Raw genomic sequence first — 22,399 nt, 5'->3', positions numbered from 1 at the left:
TAAAGTAAAAACCAGGTTCACAGCAAACCAGCTGCAGTCTTCTGCAGTAAACAACCTGTAATGTCGTTCATTCCTTAATAACAAAACAATACCTCTGATCTACATGACAACCCGACTTATTCACTGTTATTATTCACTCACTGCTGGAAACAGCCGCCTAGCTTAAGCAGACGTCCACAAATGCTGCCGTTCAAACTTTATCGGTCCAGGAAGTCTCTCAGTATTTACTGCCACCTCTAAAATGTGTTTACACTCGGAGCGGAGCGTGGCAGATGCACTTTAGCTTCACCGTCATGATTCACTTCGGTTCGGATGATGTTCGACGCACACAATCAATGATGTGCGGCAGTTACAGCCGCTTTCTGCTCGGCTCTCCGTCTGTGTTAGCATTTGAAAATCGTAGCTTAGCGTTAGCACAAGACACCTTTTTCAAAACTCGGTGCTGCAGAGTTCATGATGAACAGCAGCTGTAGACAGACAGCAGGGAGGAGGATTCATTTTCTGCAAACACACCCGTAACTCCATCTCATTAAACAATAAGCGACTCCTCCTGGTGGTGCAACCGGGTACTGCAGCCACACAATGAATACCTGGCATGCATGACCCTTGCCTTCGGCCTTGTTGCCCAACTGAATTTAACTGACCAGTGCAGAACTCCACAGTTAACATTCATTTCTAATCTTTATATAACTTCCATGTTAAGCTGAGAGATCCTGGGTACCTCCAGCCAGCAGTAACGCACTCTAATGCAGCAACCTTGCAATAAATCACCTTCATATTGTCCACTTCAATAGGATCGCAAACTAAATGACCATAAAGTTGAATCAACGCCTCTCGAAAATAGTTTGAACACTGTAACCTTCACGAGGGTGTGATTTATTGCAGGACTGTAGTCGACCGCATTACTTTTAGCTGTACTGTATCTGATAAGGTGGCAGATGGGGACAAACTTGGTATTAATAGAAACTTACACTGAGTTGTACAAGTACCATCAAGTATGCACGTATTATTTTACCATGCTAATGATGGGACTTGTTAAGTTTCGTGGCGGTCCAACAGTCGCTTCATCATTTGCATTAATTATTAAGCAACTTGATGCGATCACAGTAATTTAGCAACACATCTTTTTTTGGTCCTGTTTTTTCGTCGTACATGACATCAGCTGGTAGAAATTCACCGTAGTTTGCAACTAGAATAGCACTGACCAAATTACCATGCCATTACTGAAAGTGTTACCATGGTAAATAGAATTTACAGATGGCTGTCACATTACGAAGTCAAAGCGCAGCACCAGAAGTAAAAGTCTGCCTGACTGCATTTGCTGGAGGGGGGTATTTGCGGGCATCCGTCAGCACTAACTGGAAGTGACAGTGTGCAGAGAGGTCCTAATTACTGTCTCACTTGACTAATTGTCGTCTCTGAAGAATGTATTCCCACCGAGGTCCCAGGCATCTCATTGACAGCACTGCTCAAGACATATAGGACTGCGCTGACTTCTCCATGCTGTGTTCAAAGGCGCTGCCACAAGTGGGAAATGTAAATATATTGAACTCAAAACTGCAACGATTTGCCGACTGAAGGGAGGCTGGCTTGTACGTTATGGTGCATTTGCAGGGGGGCGAACGCTGTGATACTGTAGCTGAGGGAAAAGCGAGCTGCTTTTTACACTTTGCATGTGTGAGTGCAAATGAAGAAAAAGTGTCTGTGTTTCTGTCGGGGGGCCCGTCGTCGCCTCGCCAAAGTGCTAAGACCTCCTCGGCTACAGTCATCTTGACATAATGAGCTGATGAAGTGAGACCATCGTTGACTTTCCGGAGCCAAACGCGTTAAAATAACTTGTGGCATTCAAAATAATGCAGTAGAGATGAGCCTTTAGTGCAGGGCAACTGAACTGAATGAATGTCTTCTCTTTCAGGGTCTTACCATTCAAAGTGCATCAGCTTCTCGTTTCCATGGTTTCCTCCTCTGTGCCAATGCTATCTTTCTACCAGTCTGCCTGTGCGAGAGAGCGAGGGATGGAGGAGAGAGGGAATGACAGAAGGCTTTTAGCAGTGGTTATCTCTCCTTTGCATAAAGTCCCCTTTGCATTACCCACTGCATGAATGGTGTTTGAATAAACACACCAGCCAGCTCATATGGAAGCCTCCGTAGGTTACAAGCGAGTGGGTGTGTATAAACTCATCTAATTTGTGGTCTCCTTCAAAAACGACACGGTTTGATCATGGTTGAAAAAAAGGAAAAAAAGTACATCTCCCAAATGGCACCGGGGTATTTTCCTATTAGTCACAACAAGCTAAAGGAGCAGGAGTCATTTTAGCATCATAATGAGGCAATTTTCCATTCTTCAGCTGTCTCATCCCGACTGCCTTACTGGGAAGTGAAGAATTTGTTAACTCCTGATTGGTAATCAAGATATTGACACACAAAAGATGCACCGAGCACTTTGAGTGTTGAGTAAACGCTGATGATTTGTCCTGAAGTGGCCCGTGCTCCGGCGTACAATACTGTTTAGATTCCTGTTAGAGAATTAAATCAGAATCATTTGTCGCAGCTTTAATTCTATTTTGCAAATTACATTTTGGGGTGTGTGTGTGTGGGGGGAGGAGGCACCTGAGGGCCTGATTACGCGTGCAGTGCCTCGGTGAAAGGCCAGAGGGCGCTTTGAGTTGAGTCGCCTGTCAGTTGATGTCTTCTCCCAGAGCTCAATAAGCATTCCTTTCATGCTGTGTGGAGCTCTGCTGACTTATACGGAAACCCTGAATTCCTCCATAATTATGCTAATGGTCCAGATGGTAGCATGATGAGTGCCATTCTCTTTGATATTCTCGCACTGCAGAGTGCTGGTGTGCAGACCCACGCAAGCCGACACACGTTCAAAGTCAACGTTCACACCACCTACTTGATCCCATGTAATTACCGCGTGTTTCCTTTAGCTGATACAAGCGCCCTCGTCGCCATTAAACGCTTTTATTTGTTCGGGGGGATTTGATGGAGCCTGTAAAGTACAGAAGAGTAGCACTTGAACAGGGGGGAGAAAAAGCGAGTGTAGGTGTCAGGATGCTTTGTTTATCCGCACATTTACTCAGGATTTCCTGTGAATTTATGCAGTCTAATAAGAAGACTTGCCTACAACTGGTGCGTAATGAACATCTTACTGAGCACAAAAAAAGAAAAGTGTGCCAAAGTCATCTTACAGTTATTTTGGAGTGTTTCTTCACCACTCACTCACACACACACACACACACACACACACACACACAGGCCAGCCATTCACACTTGAGTCACACAATGACTGTGTTCATCCAGGCTTGGACTCTGATGGCGCCGATCAAAGAGCTCCTTTCACATCTCCGTAGGGATTAAATAGCCCTCCAGCCTCCCGGGGCCCCGCGGGTGCGCAACTCTACCTATAACCTCCAGTTGATGCACCGGGCCATGAAGAGCTGCTCGTTGGGGGCGGACGCTGATAAGGTGCATGTAGTGTTGAATCAATAGCAGAAGGGGAGCCTATGCGCAATACCTGCAGATATCCATCTCCTCGGTGCAACGCAGACCATATCATACAGGCCGCGTTGAGCCCGCTGATCAGATAGAAAACGTGATAGGCTCCGGAGATATTGCGTGTCTTCCCCCCCTCCGTGAAATCTAAGCAGCCTTTTGTGTGCGCGCCACACACACACGCGCGCGCACACACACACACACACCTTCGCATCGGAGGAGGAGTATGGCTTACTCTCGAGAACAGTCTGTTGCTGGAAGGCTTTCAAGTCTAAAGTGGAGTTATTTGCATAGGTTAAATATTCGTGCCTTTCAGCAGCTTCTGTCGATATTACGGATTTGCTGTTCTGCCAATTTTAATTCCTTTCATCCCACTCCTCCCACATTTCTGGAATGATGGTGGAAATTGTTGAAAGGTTGTTGCTTTAAATCCCGTAAAAAAAAAGAAGAAGAAGAAGAGAAAAAAAAGGAGGTTTGGTTTGGAGAGGCAAGTTGTGAATGACAAAACGTAGCACACAAGTGGGCCCACTCGGGTGTAAGAGTGGAGAGAAGAGAAAAAACATCAGTGTACAGCTATCCTGCTGGCACGAGATTGCATCGCCTTGTGTGTGTGTGTGTGTGTGTGTGTGTGTGTGTGTGTGGTTGGGCCAGTTATTGCGCACAGTGCGATGCGTTTATTATGTCTGTATGTGCGGAATCCAGCAGACCCGCTGGCCGTGGAAGCCACTCGGACTGAAGCAGTGCTGCTTGTTGGAGGTTTGTTGGGTTCTGGTGTCTCTGTCCGTGGTGCTGAACAGAGAAACTGCTGCAAGAGGTGGTCGCGTTCTGATCGATTGCGCAACTTTCTTTTGGGCATCATCCTATATGTAGAATTGTAATATTTCGTGATGCTAAAGTTGCTCCTCCTCCTTTTAAATTTAACTTAATTTAATTTTTTTGCATATTTACCTCCACATCTCCAAATGCATGCAAGCTGGACGCCAGGTTAAGTGGAGGAAAACATTGGAACTACTGCCTAGAAAGGTGGTATGAAATAAAGTTTTCCACTCCTCCTTGCTCGTTATTTTTCAGTCTCTCTCTCTCTCTCTCTCTCTCTCTCTCTCCATCCTCCTCCCCCCCTCCTCCTCCCTCTCTGGCACGTCTTTCTGTCTGTCTATCTGTAGGCTATCTCTATCTCCCTCTCTCCCTCTCTCTCCTCTCTCCTCTCTCTCTCTCTCCTCTCTCGCGCTCTCCCTCTCTCCCCTCTCTCTCTCTCTTCCTCTCTCTGGTGCGCGTTCACAGCACTAACCTTGGCTCGACGTCAGAGCCTGTGCAGCAGTGCAGTATAATGGGAGCGCAAGCAACCCAGAGCGCCTCATAGGGGGCTGCATATCGCTGCCGTATCCTCTGCTCGGCGCTCTCTCGCCCCTTATCCACAAATCCCCCCCACTCTCTCCGTACCTCACCTCACCAGCCCATGCTCGGGCTCCCTCCCCCCCTCCTCACCCGCTGGATCCGTATACCCTTCGACATGGAAGTCCCGCCGTCCCTCGACCCCGCGGATTGCTGTTTCTTGGCGCAGTGAACGGAGGCGAAGGAGAGAACCGGGGGAAGAAAAAGGGGGGAACAAGGAAACCATGCCGGGACTGCTAATGGATTTTGGGAAAGTGACCATGCCGTGATCTTGCTCGTCCAAGGGCCGCCGCCGTCACCCTGCCTTGCCCAACAAACCGTAATAGAAAATTTACGGAGGGTGCGGGAATCGAACCCGCGCACCAGGGGGGGATTAACCACTGTGCATTTTTATTTTTTTTTATTTTTTTTGTGGAAACAACATGAAGATTACCTCCCATCATCTGATGATAAGCAGTCTCGTTTTCAGGTCCAACCTCAGGCTGATCCCGCTTCTGCTGCTGTTTCTTGGTTACTCTCGCGGGATGCCACACGTTTTAAGATTTGGTAAGAATCTGCTTTTTTTATGTTATCACCACCATCATCATCATCACCGCTGCCGCCGCCGCCACCATCATCATCACGTTTAGCTGCACTTTCTGATGCGATTGGCAGACAAGTGAAGCGACATTCACGGGATGCGGGAGCAAAATATGCATGGAGATGTTTGGCTCTACTCTCGCCTCGTTTCGCATTAAGAGTTGGTCTGCACTCTGGAATCACGCACGCTGGTGAACATTTAGCAGCTCGTCTTAACAACATGTCCACGTCGCTGGTCTTTGTGGAGTTTAACGGGCTCATCTCACCACCGAGGAGCCAAGAAACTTAAATCACGTTGCTGTGAATTGACCGTAAATGCAAAACGGAAGCAACAGTTCAGCTTGCATCTTCTCACCAGTTTCTTGTAGCTCGGTGGCCACCCCCCCTCCCTCCTTGTATTTTTATAAACTGCTGACTCCCCAACGTGTCCTGTGCTGTAAATGCTTCCATGTAAACATTGCCCTCTCAGTGCCGATCAATTACTGATCTGTGAAAAGGGACAATCGATACGCCCGGCACTACTTTTCATCCTTAATCCCACTGAAGTGCAATCCAATCGGGAGTCCCCCCCATCCTTTTACTAATTGGTATTCTTCAAACAGATAGTTTCACTTTTCAATGCTGACTGGTGCTGCACCATCCCATAATCATCTCTCATAGTGATAGTTGCCTGCCTAAGTGGAGCTCAATGGACTAAAAGTTGATTAGCCGCAAGAACTACTGCCCGCTGCTTGACTGATTGTAATCCATGTTGACTATAAAAGTAGTTCTTCAACAGTTGCCACCACAGAGCGTTTGGAGGCGCGTCATAAATTCACAACAGTCCCATTACCACCTGTTCCCAAAAAAAGTCTCTAAATCACGGCCTCTTGCGGCTTCTTCTCTCGGTTAATTAGATCCGTCTGAGGAGCATGGCATTGCTTTCTCGCGGTGTTGCATTTGCAGACATCGTGGAGTGACAGCGGATGTCATCAAGTGTTGACAACACATCCTTACAATCCCCCCCACTCACCCCCCCTCAGTTTCCCCGAGGGTCCTGTTTAAGAGTCAGGCCGCGTCCGCCGGAGCCGCCGCTATGGCAACGAGATGTGCTTGTCTTCCTGCTGCATCCTTCAGCCCCGACGAGCGATTTCCCGTCTCACACATTGTCTGACACACGCCGGGCGTCTATTGACTAATCCCTCAGGGGGTGGTGGTGGCAAAGTCCCCCACAGATAAAGTTTCCAAGTCGACGATTCACGGCGAAATTCTTTGGAGGCAATTTTTGCGCAATGATGGATGAGACATTTGCGCCTCTTTGGCAGTAATGTGGCCACGGTTTTATGCGTGTTTATATTATGTTTCTGTGTGTGTGTGTGTGTGTGTGTGTGTGTGTGTGTGTGTGTGTGTGTGTGTGTGTTTCTTTATGAACTATGGTTGGAGCTGTTGCCCGTACCTTGCCATGTCCAATATGTCGCGTGTGCTGACGCGCCACATCTGCGAGGCATCTGGCATCAGTAGTAAGACGGACATAGCCGTGCGAGATAAGAGGTGATTCATGTCACTGAGATGTGTTTTTGCTCTGAGGTAACGCTCATGCTGGATGCGGGTTTTTTTTTTCTTTCTTTCTGTTTTTCTTTCTTGGTTGCAGTGGTTCGGTTGTACACGCAGCCGGAAGCCGGTGGTGTCTGTCCGTGGTTCCCCCACACCGGACCGCCGGTTCAGGACCACGGACAGGCACCGGGCAGCCCGAGAGCCTGTTGCTGAGCAAAAAGAGCGCAGTGGTCCCGTTTTGTAACGCAGTGATGTGCATTCTGTGAAACCCTGTTTGTGTGTTGTTGTTGTTGTTTTTTATTTTTTAATCTTTTGCCAGCAGCATCCACTTCACGTCTCTGCAAGATGGCACCATTTCTTGGAGTGTAATCCATTCTCTTTAGAACAGATGACGTGCTTATCTGTGGGGTTTGCTCTCCAGAAGAGACAGATATATTAAAACATAGGAGTGTGTGTGTGTGTGTGTGTGTGTGTGTGTGTGTGTGTGAGAGAGAGAGATTTCACCATATGTCAGGGAGTATAAGTGCAAGAGACATGCCATGGGAGACACCAAAGCCCCACTGGTGCTTTTTTTTCCTCCCCAGCATCTCCTGTCCTGCAGGATGTGCTTACTCAGCACAGCATCCCAGCTGCTCGTGCAAGGAGGCCGGTTAAATGAGGAGGTCAGCTCCCCTGGGTCTGTCTGTTCCTTCCCCGGCCCCAAGTTCCATTCTGGCCAGACAGGCGGCTCAACGTTGTACAACCACTGTTCTCCTGTCAGGGCTGAGACCTTTACACGCACACATACACTGTAGCACCAAAGCGTACTCAGCCTTTTGTATTCACGGCATCAAGCTCACCGTGCAGAGCGACAAGTGTCAGGAAAAAAAGGGAAAAAAGTGAAGGGAAAGGGGAGAAAAAAAAAGAAAGAGTTTGGGCCACCAGCTGCAGGCAAATATGCTGAGTTAATTCCCACACGGAATTGAATTATTATGTTCCATGTTCCTCATTTATAAATCTTACAGGTAATTCATTTAGTGAGATACTGAAATGGAGCCAGTGCAACCCATACAAGCTGTAATAAAATACCTCTTGAGAGAAGATTCTCCTGCCTTTTGAGAGCACTGAATAATACTTAGTCACTGCTGATAACTATAAAGGTGTCATGGACCCAGAACTAAATATTTTTTGGGGGGTTTTCTCTTCATTCCTACCTGCACAATGAAGGACAGTGAGCACACCTGGCATTGCATTCATCTCCAATCCCAACCGTCAATGGCTGACATTCTTTTGGTGTGATTTTTAGAGAACCCTATTCTGGCAGTGATGTCAGGGACGGCTCCAACAAACAGTTAAATACAGTAATGCTGCTAAAGTTCAATTTCCTCAGTTGTCACCGATGGCCAGTTAGAACCTACTGGAGTGGAAATCCAGGGCTGCCTTCAAGAGTGGTGCATCATGTGCCTGCTAACCGGTTGGCTGACAATTAAAGGAGCTGTGTGTTTAATTCCTTCCCAGGAAACAGCATTATGTGCATGATCGTATTTTCTTCTTTTTGCTTCCTCCCATAACAAACATTCACAAGCAATGAGTCATCACATCTGCTCCTTCCATCAGAAGACGGCCGAGTTTGGTTCGTCTTATTCATAAAAGCAAGCAAGACAAATCCAACAGAAGGAAAGTCGAGAATGAAGCTGGGAGCGTTTTAATTCCGACGTCCGTCGTTGGTCTGCGGCTGTGAGGTTGAGTGATAACATTATCGCCGCCATCTGCAAACAGCATTGGCAGATGCAGTATGTCCCTGGGCTGTCAACTGCTGCTGAAAGCATTGTTGACTCAGAGATGCTCATTTTGTTTGTTTGTATTTCCTGCTCTTGTTTATATTTTCCCGATGCACGACATGTGTGGGAATATTTTATGACTAAAGCACAACATTGTTTTTCATTTCAGAAAGGAAATCAAGCAATTTTTTCCCCCCTGTTGGCTCAAAAAAAAAAAAAAAGGCCCAATCCCCTCTGGTGAAGTTTATCTAACTCCCTCCACAATGCCAAGATATAGGTCCTTTATTGCGTTTCTAATATTTACCAGGCTCCATCGTCTCAGCTGTGTTGTGGTGGCAAAAAAAAAAAAAAAAAATTACAAGGTTGTCGAGAACGAGCAAGGGTAGAGGAAACAAATTCAAGGGGAGTTTGTGGTTAATTGACTTTATTTGCTTTTGCTTTCTGCCAGCCTGAATTATCAGCACGCTTGGAGTTTAGTTTAGGATTGCAGGAATTACGGATAACACCCTGTGCCCTGGCCCACTGCCAACATGTTCGCAGCAAACACATTTAAATAGGCACAAAGCTGCTTAAAATATTCATGTGTCACTTGGCCCCGCCATAGCTTATAGAAATATGAAACTATCTCTGCTGGCAAATGATTTCCATGGTTTAAAAATACCCACCGTGGGTTTCAAGAACAAAGAGGAGATCTGTCTTGCATTAGCATGCAGCACCACACATGGGCTTGAAGCCGGGAACTATCTAGATGGATTTCTAAAATATGTTTACAGTCCTGAGTCTTTGAAGGTCTTGCTGTCATGCCTCAGTTACAAAAGGCTCAATGGCGATTAATTCAGGGATACAGATTTGTTGCCATTCTGAAATGGCAAATATCTGTGAGGTATGAAATTAGTTTTCGTGTTGTGCTTCGCATTTAGTCCATTTTTTTTTTTGAGATTTACCAGCTACATCTGAAGAGATTATTTACATCGAAGGAGGCTTTAGCTGATTGACCTTGTTTGCAGGGTAAACACCTCCAGCACAACTGCATCTTTTAACACACTGTCTGTCTGTCTGTGTGTGTGTTTTGTTTTTTTTGTGCAAATCAAACAGAATCCATCCGAGACCTGTGTTCTGCCACTTCCTCTTGGAGGGCTTTCATTATTCACAACCTATCAGTCTTTGTCATTGTCACTCAGGGATTTCCCAGGGTATCAGGTGGGTTAGGGGGGTTATATGTGCAATTGTTCTATGAAACTGTCCCTGGAGGAGAGCCCTGCAGCATGTCTCGCTGCCTGGTCGTCTGGCTCGGGGCTCACTGAAGGTCAGAGCGGAAGGCGCTCATAAGGAAGGGTTTTTTATTTATTTTTCTTTTTTTTTTTTTTGCATCTTATAATACGTGTGGAGCTGTCCTTTTGGCAATCTCACCGAGGGAGCTGGAAGAAAAAAACTCGAAGCCACTGAGAGGTGTAAGAAAAACAAGAGTGATTGTCGGAGAGAGGGGAAAAAAAAAAAGGGAGAGAGAGAGAGAGAGAGAGAGAGAGTCTGTAAAGTGTGAGTGAGAAGAAAAACAGTGAGTGTTGAGGCCAGCAGATACGGAGTAAAGATAGATTAGTTTGCCTCGGCGCAGTCCACTCTCAGCCCACACTCAGTTGTGCTCTTTTATTACTGTTTTCTGATGGCTTCTGTGAAGAGACACAGAAAGGACAGTGGAGTATGCTGTGGAAATGCAGTGGGAGGCCAGGAGTCCTGCACTGCATCTCTGAATAAATGTCAGCACATTGTATTAGCAAGCACAAAAAAAAAAAGAAAAAAGAATTTGCCTGAGACTTTGGGTTATGCAGGAAATAGCTTTCACAGACGCTGCAGAGACGTTGTTAACACATGCGTCCTTGTAGTTCCCTCAGAGAACTAAACCCAAAATGTGCTTTTATTAGCCTCTCATGAATTCATCTGTTTTGTCTGTTTACACATTCACTGTCTCCAATTCCAGTAGACTTTTAAATAGTGCGAATCGATATGGCGAGGAATAATTTTTTTTAAAAAAAGAAGAAAGAAACTGGCAGCAACGCAAGTAACCGGTGCCAAATCCCAGACACCCCCATGTGTGTGTATCGCAGGTTACCATCTGTGAGAATGCAAACAAAAAAAAAAAAAAAAAAAAGGGAATGTGCTCTATAAGCAGGATGTGCCGGATTGTAATGAATTTTGCTGCTCGTTGACTATAAGCAGCCACATGACATGTAGGGCTACGCGTTGGCTCGTTTCCTCTCATGGGCTTCAAATGGTGTGAAAACGAGACCTTTGGCGCCGCTGGAACAATGCGCCGCACGCTTTGCGTCACGTGTCGGGGTAACATGTGAGACCTTTAACTTCACAAGAGCTCAACCGTGGTAATTAACTGTTAAGTGATTGCCTAATAGAGGGAAATAAACCTGGCTTGTCAATTGTTTGTTGTGGAAGCCAGAGATAGTGCTAATTGGGAGCTTGAGTAAATGTTTGCTGTGTATTTGTTCTATGATTAAAACATGTAGGAGGGTCATTGTTTGCCTTTTTTTTTCCGCGCTCGGTTGCGAGCGTGCTTTTAAAACGTCGCCCGTTCAGCCGTATATATATATATATGTTTAAAAGCGGCTCCTCGACGTGTCCTGCGAGCCGAGGCAATTAGATGCGGATTCCGGGCACGCAGACCAAGTAAACATATTTGAAAGCACATACACCGTAAATGAAAGCATTGACGTCCAAACTACATGGGATTCTGAAGTCAATCGATAACAAAAAGCCCTCCGGCTGTGTTGGCTATGATGTGAGGCACTGATCAGGTTAGGATGTGGTGATTCACCTTCATCTCCAGCCAGCTGAATAAAGGAGCAAGAGAAGGAGGGGAGCAATGGACTGAAAGGGAGAAAGCAGAACTCAGGGCTCCCATTGACAGCATAGCCTGTCAGATGTATGAATGTTTCTCTGTGTGAACCAAGGACACAGGGGGAAATGGGCTCTGTGGGAGGACATATTGAGGCAGGATTACTTAAAATCATGTTCTTTGAATCAGCATGACGCTCTATTGTCCACGATCCACAAGGGCTATGCAAAATGTCTCCTCCCGCAACGTTGAATTTATTTTTTTCCCTCCTGTCCTTTTTCTCCTTTTGCTCGGAGGATATTTAAGTGTTTTTGTGCAGCTTTGTCTGGAAGGCGTTTGTGTGCGAGAAGGTGAGATTACGAATGTGTCTGTTAATAAACAAGTTGGAGGATGACAGATGCGTTTTTTTTTTTTTTTTCTTCCAGGTCTGAGGAACAATTCGATTCAGCTCTGAGGCTAAAACCTGCATGTTTTGGCTGCAGCAGCAGTCTTTGGCAGCGCCGTGCTGTCGACCCGCCAGCCTGACCCTCTTTCCACGCGCACATTTAGCATCATAGATGAAAAGACTTAGCTTAATTTCCCATCTCGCACAATCTCCTTTTAAGACTTTGAGGAGAGATAATTAAACCAATCATCTCGATTTCCTCCTCGCACAGCTACCCATGAGATATACCCACAGCCGACTATTGCTTTTTAAACATGACAAAAGACTCGGAATTTGCTGCCCAGCGGGGTGTGACTGAAAGTGAGAAGTGGTGAAATAAACAGCAGACAGCAGATCAGGAGAAAGATTAAAAACAGGACTCCTGATTTCCCACCACTTTCATTGTCTTTCATCCTCGGTGGATGTTTTTTTGTATTTATTGGGGGAGAGAGAGAAAAAAAACAAAAAACGAGCGCACATATTTGAGGAACTTCATTATTTAGTCTCCTTTTCATCCGCGAGGCCTCTGGCTATTTTCCTTGCTAAAGTCGGCGTGCGTGTCTCTTTCATTCCTCCCTCTGTCGGTGTGATTGTCTGCGTGTGCTGGCAGAACAAGCGAGGAAAAATCGACACACCTTTGCAGCAAAGTGTACCTGTGGCTCTGATTATCGGCGAGCCTGTGTACAGCGGCGGCTGATGGGAGGCTGATGAACTCAAACCAGGAGCTGACATTTTCCTGCCCTGTGGCTGAGGCGGAGAGGAGGGGTGCAGGTGTCCGTTCAGGTCTAATGGGCCATCCATTCACTCGTTTAATTGAGTGTCTTTTATCTGCCTCCAGTGACCTCTTTTATTCTCAATTTCTCCCTCTCCGTTTCCTTCGCTCATCTATTTTTTTTTTTTTAAAGCTGGCCCCACCCCTCCACCTCATCCTCCGTCCCTCCTTCCCTCCTTCCCTCCTTCCTTCCCTCCCTCGCAGTCCAAACTCTCCCCTCTCTTTTTTGGTTGTCAGACAGCATTCCCATCTAACTACAGCTTATTCCGACTTTAGACATAATGGCCATCACTGGTTATTTTCCAAAAAACATCTGACGGGCTGTGAGGAGACAGTATGACGGCGAGGTGCACTTTCAGCATCAAATTAATATCCAGAAAATAGAGTTTTCTGTCAGTTTCCTTCTTCTTCCCCTCCATTTCTCTTCCCTTTGTCCTTCGCCGTCCTTCCTCTCTGTGTCGTCTTTGTCTCCCCGTGGCTCCCAGCTTGTCTCCTGGTCCTTCCTGTACTTTCTTCTCCCTGACTGCGATCCAGCCTTTACCTCTGCCTGTCCCTTAGTCTCAGCGTCCTCTCACACAATGACATGCACATTTCAGACCTCGGTTTCTCGTTGTGCTTTTCGTTTTTGGAGCAAACGGCATCTTTCCAGGTTAATATTTACATTTAGGCTCATCAATCCTGAAACACTTAGACGTCATTACACATACGTACCTCTATGTAGGTCATAAACGTCTTCGTCTGGGGACTTTAAATCTAAATTTTAACCCCTTTCTGTAACAGAAATAGATGCTTTGATGAGCCAATAAACATCTCATATGGATTTACTGCAGAGTAAGAGCTCTTTGCATTCCACAGGCTGTAACTCCCCCAGTGATTGTAATTAAATTTTTGTGTGTCAGAACATTATTGTCTGATTTACTTTACATATTTTTATTTTACATAATTTATTTTTGGCATATTAAAGTGAGCATTTCCCAGCTTCTCTGTTATTACCTTTCCGGAAATTCTAATCACCTTCTTTGCAAGGATTTCTAAATTTATGAAGATTAAAAATGATTATAATCAGATTAACAAAATCCTGTAAACTGTCTCATTTTTTTCTCCTCCCTCCCTCCTCCCCTCCACCTCCTTTCTTCCGCCGCTCGGTGAAAACCCAGCTGTGAGAATTAAAGAGCTGCCTCCTGAATTAATTCTTGACCTTTGGCTCTGATGGGAGATTACATCTGCCCTTCTACAAGAAAGAAAGTCTAATTTTACAGCCATTTTGTTCAAAATTACAATGGGAAGAGTGTAATACAGGACCATTTTGATGAGCAGGAGAGCAGCGAGGACGAGAACGGGAGCGACGACGGGAGCAAAGAGGACAATACAGTCTCACATAATTTGCTGTGACCTAATTGCGGCATCATAACCTGAACTTCTTTGGCAGCTCCAGCGCCAAGGTCGGCCACACGTGCTTAAACGCCGTGTGTGAATGTAATGTAAGTTTATCCTGTTGTCACATTCTTTTCAGATAAGAGGGGATTTTCTGCCTAAAATGTTCACGTTCAGAAATGGTGCAGTCGTGAGATAAGAGTCTTAACGCCCCCTTTTTGGCAAGTTTGTTGAGAGACAGTTGGAAATCCCCGTGGTTAACTTTGAGAGAGTTTGTTTAAAGACTCCAGGATTACTGTTAGTCAAGTTCTTTTCCATATTTATTTTGTTGAGCGATACAGCTCGAGGGCTGGAGCGCCCAGGGACGCCCGGGCCGCCGTCCTGCCTTTCTCCTCTGCGGCGCCACGAGCGGCGACGTCGCCACAATGGGGGAAATGATTATAAACCGTGGATGCACAGTCACAATGTTCTCCGGGCTGGACTCCCTTTAGCCTGCAGTGGATAATTAGCATCTCTCACACGTGCTTAGGCTTGATTAAAACTCAGTTTACAGTGAGCAGTGCTGTGAGGTCGCCATCTGTCACCTGCCGAGGCCACCGTGAGATGTACTCTAGTCTGAGGGAGTGGGAAATACGCGCCGTGTGTGTGTGTGTGTGTGTGTGTGTGTGTGTGTGTGTGTGGCGGTTTGATAAAGCAGAGGAAAAAGATGGGGCACCGAAAGAGAAATGGCAGAGACGGGTGAGGCGCGAAGCAGTGGGAGGCATTCTGTTAAATAAGTGGTCCCGCTCGCTCCCTATGGCCTGTATATTAGAGCCAAATCACATATTTTCCGTGGCGGCAGAAAAAGCTCCCGACTGCAGGTTGGAGATTTGTATTATTTACTTGAACTGTACGACCTTGTGACTGCGGTTTTGGGAATACTCATGTTTATACATGGGAGCCAGATAGGAAGTGTGGGACTTCTAAGGCTCATAAAACCCACCGGCTGTGAAAGCCACTGTATGTATTTATTTATTTCTACGCGTGCATTAGTCGAATTAGACTTTTTGTACCACGAACACGCAGCGATTTCAGCCGCATGACAAAGCACATCGTAGCTGCAAAGTGTGTGTTTGTTGTGTTGATGGCAAACTTTAATGCCACATTCATTGCAACGGATTCGCGGCAAACACGACGACAACACGACAGCTATTTGGTGATGGATGCCTCCAATTTACAGATTGCTGTCGTTTCCATAGCGATATCCTGAACACTTCACATTATATGGGGGAATATTTGGGCAGATGGCGAAGATGCATTGAAAAATAAGCTCTCAGCCTCGGTGTCTGTCTCTCCAAAGTGCCCCACAGAGAAACAACATAAAGACAATTGAGAGCTGCTGTATTTGCTCGAAAAAGAGAGAAAAATATTTTTTTGAAGCTTGACTGCTCTTCCGGAGGCGCCATCGAATGACGCCTCGGGAAGAGCTTCAGAACGCGTCGCCACCTCTCTCCATGTGCTATTACAGCTGCAATAAGTTTTCCTCCTTTCCTCCGTGTTTCAATAAATATTTTGATTCCTCGCCTGAACGCCGCCACACAGCGGATGTGATTTGCGCCAAAACGGCCGCCGGTGTCCACGTTTCACCTCCGCAAATTACTTTTTTGTCCACAGAGGTGATCGTTTAATTGCATTGCATCGTGCTCCATGTCATGAACTTTGCTTGCAAAGTACTTTACCTGAGTATGACATCAGTCAGTTAATCGATGAGTCAACAGACTTCAGATCAATTTGTGACTATTGACAAATTGACCACTTTTAAGTCGACACGCGAACTCCAGTCGCTCAGTTATAAATCTTTGCTTCGTTTCATCATAAATCATCCCCGTTCTGTCTGATGTTGTTAACCAATTAATCCGCCGATGGGAAAAAAAAAAAGCTAAAAAGCAAAACAACCAGCATGCTAATAGATAATGAAAACAACCATTAGCTGTAGCACCAAGTTGAATTATCTGTGTTTGCTCTGCAATATTGATCAGTCATTTTCAGGTAAGGGGCCGCTCTGTGTGCATGCCAATTTGCAAAAAAAAAAGCCTCTCAGTGCGGCTGAGTGTGCGTACACTCACATTAAAACACTGCACTTACCGCTCGCTGTGTTTGTCCAAACAGTTGAAGCTCAAGTGAAGCGCCGCGCTCTGCTCATCACACGTGTAGGCGCCTCAAACTTTGGATGCAGATGATAATTTCGTGAGCTCTTCCAGCAACAACAGTGCATCTGACAGACACATCTTTCGTGTTAAACGCCGGTCGTGACGACGCGTTTCTGTAATCTCAAGTACAGGCTGTTATTTCTTTATGGCGCGTGTTCATGTGTGCACGTTTGATGATACGACCAAACAAACCGCAGCATTCGACTCCGGCTGCATTTCTGTTTCTTTAAGGAGCTCGTCTAATCTCGAGAGCAGCCACATATTTCTGTGAAAAATGTGCTCGTGCTCGTGAGCGTAGGCAACTGTGTGCACTTAGTGCTTATACATCTTATTTTCACAGTAGTTGGTATTTCTATTCAGTTGCATTTTGAGAGCGGTGGAGGGCTTGGAAACTGCAAGCAGACAGAAGTCATTTAGGAATTCGGCAATTCAAGGCCCGTGGAAGTGTACTCACAGTTTGGCACAATTAGTACTAAAAGGGGTCCCTGCTTGACAAATTAGCACACAAAATGTCAGCCGGTAGTTTAGCACATCCACAATGAGCCCTTGCAAATTAGCACATATTTTGAGGAGGGAGCTGGCACATTATTATGAATAGAGAGAGCCCAGCAAATTAGCACATCTGTTGCCAGTGCTCAGAATTAATACATGTTATATGATCACTGGTTTCCCACTTGGAGCTGGGTCAGGGACGAGGGCCGCGGCACACTTTTCTAATTGAACGCTCTGTGTGTGTGTGTGTGTGTGTTGTGTGTGTGTGCATGCTCATTATAGGAGATTGATGAGATTGGCAACGGACAAGCTAATTATTACTCTGAGTGCAACTGAACTTAGATATCTTTGAATGCTTCGAGCGCGAGCCTTAAATTCTCACATCCGTCACATTTCCCCCCGGACTCGCTTGTTTCTTACCTGACAGGTTTATTTAGTCTCAATCTTTGAAGTGCGTGATTGTGTGTGTTCGCGCCGTTATGTCCGAGCGTGTGAGTCAGCCTGAGGCTTAGCGTCCAGCAGTGGCAGGTGACAGTCCGGCCCAGTGTCAAGAGGCTTTAGGCTGACAGCACTGATGCTATTCTTAAGGAAACACTGAGAACAAGCCAAACAAGTTGGATAACAGCAGCTGAGCCGGCGTTCACACAGGCGGCTTTGTAACGTCGTCCTGTTCGGTTTCCAGAAAATATCAGGCTGATTGATTACAGGCGTTGCTTTTTTTTTAAATTGCAAATTAAATGTAATAAATTATCTAGATTGGAAATATTTATTCCATGTTTGGAAATGGATTTCTAAGGTTATGGTTCCTTCATTGAATTACACAAATTGAACTGCTTGGTCTGCTGTAGTCTATAACACCTCTGTTCTATTGTATTGTATTCTGTTGTGTTGTGTTGTGTTGTGTTCTCTACTACTGTAAAATAACAGAAAACAACCACGTCTCTAACAAAATGCAGTAATTTTCCAGAATTAAAACACATTTTTTAGCCTTAATTTTGCACGAGATCACGTCCATGTTTTAAAAAACGTTTCAGTGATTCATGAAGAATATTCATATGTAATAGAAATAATGACAGTTGTGCACAATCATCCAACATTTTGTTAAATTCTGTTAATACATATGAGATTTCTCATTGAACAAACATGTCTATGAACAATGACAGAACCAGAGCTTCTCCTTCAGTTTTCAGGATATATTTACGCTGTTAAACTTGAATTTAATAGTTTCACCGAATGAACAAGTTAAAAAAAAAAAAAGCTGCAAATATATTTTACCGTGTTTTCAACATTAAAAAAAGGAAATTTTGTGATTATTCAAAGCTACAGGTTTTAAATTTATTCTACATAAGACAAGCAAAGTCACCATCTGTTTTATTTTTATATTTCTATAAATCTCAAAGAAAAGGGGAAGAAAATCTGTAATTTTTAAAATGTTTTTTTTACTGTGTAACTGAGTACTTATTTACTCCGTTCCTTTCACTCCTTTAACTCCATTTAATTAAAAAATAACTAATTCATTAAGATCAGAGGAACTGAGTGATGATCACTTTCCTTATTCATCATTCCTGATTAAGTGCGAGCCAGCTGTTCAGGGCGGCACAAACTAGCAATGGCTCATTTATGAACTAATTACTTGATCATTAGTTACTATTCCCACATGCGGCGGCTCGTCGTGGTCGTCGCTAACTTCTCCTTCACCACCTCAACTTCTTCGCTCGTCCGACAGCTGCTTCGGTGCACCTGAAATAAAGCCTCGTCACGCAAAACTAACGGCGTCTACGAGTCAAAAACGAACCAGAAAGAGCCCGAAAATGAAATTAATCACAAAGTAATGAGGGGCGAGTGAGCGGTTACTATTTTATTCCGCTCAGCAGCTGGTTCAGACTTAATCAGAAAAGACTTATGAAGGAAGTGATTGTTTTTCTGTGTCACGGATATTTATGAGCTAATCATTACTAAATTATTTTTTAATACAGTATCTCCCGGTCTGTTCTCTGGTAACTCATCATTAGTCCTTGACTCTGAGTTATTCAGGAGCCGCGCATTAACACTTCATTAATTATCTCTTCATTTCTAATTTCTTCCTCGTTTGTTTTACACTTACTACTCACATTTTCTGTGTTGCAGTGCAAAGTGCAGGTTTGCTAGATGCAACCAATAACGTATTGAGCGTCTGCCTAGCAGGGGGAAAAAAAAACACACAAAAAAAAACCCTATTAACAAAGTTTACTGCTTTCCTTGTCGTGCCTTTACAAAACCAATACTCTGCAAGATGTTATCTCCGAGCTGAGGTCAGAGAAGATGTAGCTGGACAAACAATGCGCTGAGGTTATGTATCACCTCAGCTACGCAGCGGTTAAAAAAAAAAAACAGCAGCAGCATGTGTCTGTGCGCATGCGTGCACACTGGAGTGGAGTAGAAAGGAAAATCACACCTCACACACAAACAATGAACGTTTGATAAACAAAGAAAGACACACCCAGCAATGAGCTAAATAGCTTCCAAGTGAATTTCCACACAGGCTGCACTGGTGGCGGCTTGTTTGTGTGGTTGGTGATTGTCATGCACGCCGGATGCATCCCGCTCCGGGGTCAGCTTTCTGTGGATCTTCAGGTAGAGGCAGAGTTGGCCCTTGTGCAGCGTAGGAAGGTCAGTCTACCACTCCACCAAGGGGAGCTTCAGATTAATGGCCAGGGGCGGCGACTCTCTGCAGGCCTTCATGCATCATGTCCCATTCACCGCCAAACATGTCAGGGAGCGCTCCCGCCGGGATTTTCAGGGATATTTATGGAGCGTTTCCATCACTTTTGCCTCCTGCCTATTGGCTCCGAGCTCTGATCCTCGCCGGCTGAAAGACGAGAGGGGAGAAGAGAAGCCGCTGTGGGGGTGGCCGGGGCGTGGTGGACGGCGGTGGTCCTGAAAAGCCCAGCCGAGGGACTTTCATGCGCATACCTGGGCCACTCGCCTTAGCGACAGTGTTGCTCGCCGGTTGCCATGGTAGCCACCCTACAGCTCACCGCCATCCTGCAGCTGCAGTGCTGGTCATTAGTCACAGAGACAGGCCGTCCACATTATCACGACGCCCTTCCTCCACCGATCAGCTGCTCACATTCCAAAACTGCCGATGCCTCTCAGCCATAGCATAGATGCATGAGTTGCCATGGCAACATATCTGACTCCCATCTCCCATTGTACGAGAGCATCCTTGAGCAGAGAGAGAGCCGATTGTGTTTTCGTTTGGAGTTTCGTAAATAACCTTTTTTTTTCTCTTAGAAGTAAATACATTCTCTGTGCTCGGACTCACAAAGCCGCTGAAACATAGCCCCGGCTTTAATCTTCACCAGAACAGCATGTGAGCAGCAGAATTTATTTTACTGAGCATGAATTTCAAGGTTAGGCCGATGGTATTGTTTGTGAAGTGTGTCCTTCAGAGATGAATGACTTCTGTTCACAGACATTCATTTCAATTTAACTTCATTTCTGGGAGAAATTAAGCCACTGACCAGGCGATTGCACGATGTTCAATCCAAATTTCATTTCATTAAACATTAAAAGGAAACACTGAAAGGGGGGAGAAAAATACACAAAGACGCCCTCTCGCACTGCACTTTCATTTTGACTTTCTGTTCAGCCTCTCGCTCTATCACACACACACACACACACTGAGACACTCAGATCAGCAGGCCTGTTTTCTCGTCAGGGTGATTATCCAGCTCATAACTCACTCAGAGCTTTCATTTGCACTATAATTCACACCAGTCCCAATGATGGCGACTCTATAATTCACACACTCACACACACACACGCTGATTATCTCAGCTGTAGCTCACACACACACACACACACACACACACACCTGCAATCAGACAGACCACAAAAGCAAGCGGACCGACGGATTATGAACGGAGCGGTGGAAGACTTTAAGCTAAATATACATTAGACCCTATATGGGAGCAGGTTTTTTTTCTTCCCCTGAGATGATGGTTCGATTCATCAGTCACTGTAAACAGCAGTGAAAAGCTATATAAAAATGTAAATGGAGGTTACATTCCAAGCAGCATTTTCCATTTGCTGTCATTTCGCAATATAATATAATAGTTGACACAGCCCTGAAAATATTTAATTTAATGTTTCCGCTCCTCTGTGTTCTCAAAGGTATACGGTTTCTTTCAAAGCCAGCATGCCCGAGCCACACAGTGTGTCAAAGAAATCTGATGAGCATAACTTAATACCATTATGTTCATTTTCAGACTCATTGAACAGGCCGGTGGATCTCAGTCTGCTCCCTCAGGGCAAAAGTGTAATAATATTCTATTAGGTCAGACTGACATGATTTGGTATCATCTTTAATGGTGATTCTCGCTTATTCGTTCTTTTGAAGATTAATGTGCCATTTCGGTGAAATGAAACGACATGAATAGCATCATGTTCACATCACATCGCCGTAGAGGAGGAGGAGGAGGAGGAGGAGGAGGAGGAGGAGGCACAGCGCAAGGAAAACTCATTATCAAAGCTCACTCAGTGACACAGTGAAGTACAAAAACATGCACTTTATTGCCTTTATAAGTTTATCCGGAGCTTTCATCTTGCAGTGCAACATCCTTTTCCACTTTGGACTCGATTTGGACTATATATTAAAGGAAATGCGATGAAATATGGTAAGAAATCTCAATATGTGGCTGTGCCATGGTGACAGTGATAGAGCTCACTTCCCTGGGTTAATGACATCTTCTTTGCCCTCCTGCACTCATTTTCTATCACTCCCTGCCACGGCCAGATGCTATTTATAGCCGCTCTGTCTATTACTGTACGGCTCGCTCTGTCTCTTTCTCCACTCTTTTAAAAATGCGTCACTCTCAGTCTTTTTCTCTTTCGCTCTCACTTTTTTCCCTCGCTCTCGGTAATTGAATCAATAAACAGACTTTAAACTTTCTTTTTTTTTTCAGTTTGGATTTCATCAAACTGACTCTCTGTCCTCGGAGAGGATGGGAAGCCGTGGATGGACTCCTGAACTCTGCTCTCGTCTCCAAGAGTGTTTCTCAGAGCTGCTCTCTCAACCCCCTTTCATCTTATTCCCCTCAAACATTCTCTTTTAAGTTTGATTTTCTGTAAAGCTTTCTTGGGATTTAGTCCATTTTCAAAGGTGTACGAGCTGTTGAAATGTATTGTGGGTATATATATATATATATTTATATATATTTTAATGTTTATGTTCATTGTTGAAAGCACTTTTATTCTACTGCTGTTTCAGCTGTTGCGAAATTTTAATATGCTCCATATTCTGGCATATTGCACCATCTAGACCATGGCTTTACCTCATCCTATTTCTGGATGTGTGAATGTAGTCTGTCATCATTCTCACTGACCCCATTTACACCTGAAATCAAATACATGTTCCGTAAAAGGTCCCAAAACGCATTTGAAATAGAGCATCTAAATGTAATTGACACCGTAATACACCCATCTATGTGTATGTACACGTATGTCTGTACAGAAATATAAATGCGTTTGTGTGTGATGTGATCATGGGTCAGTTCAAAC

At 45.0% G+C, this 22,399-nt stretch overlaps 1 protein-coding gene across 1 annotated transcript in view; it reads left to right on the top strand.

Moving 5' to 3' along the window:
* The first annotated feature begins 5,312 nt into the window (after window positions 1-5,312).
* LOC103374173 (glutamate receptor ionotropic, kainate 2-like) overlaps window positions 5,313-22,399 on the top strand; it is a 57,615-nt gene continuing 40,528 nt past the window's right edge. The window contains exon 1 of the mRNA XM_008304214.1: window positions 5,313-5,436. Coding sequence (XP_008302436.1) covers window positions 5,313-5,436 — 124 coding nt within the window. The remainder of the gene's footprint in view (window positions 5,437-22,399) is intronic.

This window comes from Stegastes partitus, unplaced genomic scaffold (genome assembly GCF_000690725.1).
Source record: "Stegastes partitus isolate 25-593 unplaced genomic scaffold, Stegastes_partitus-1.0.2 Scaffold2167, whole genome shotgun sequence".
NCBI lineage: Eukaryota > Metazoa > Chordata > Actinopteri > Pomacentridae > Stegastes > Stegastes partitus.
The sequence above is the reverse complement of the archived record's forward strand: the minus strand, read 5'-3'. Positions and strand labels throughout refer to the sequence as shown.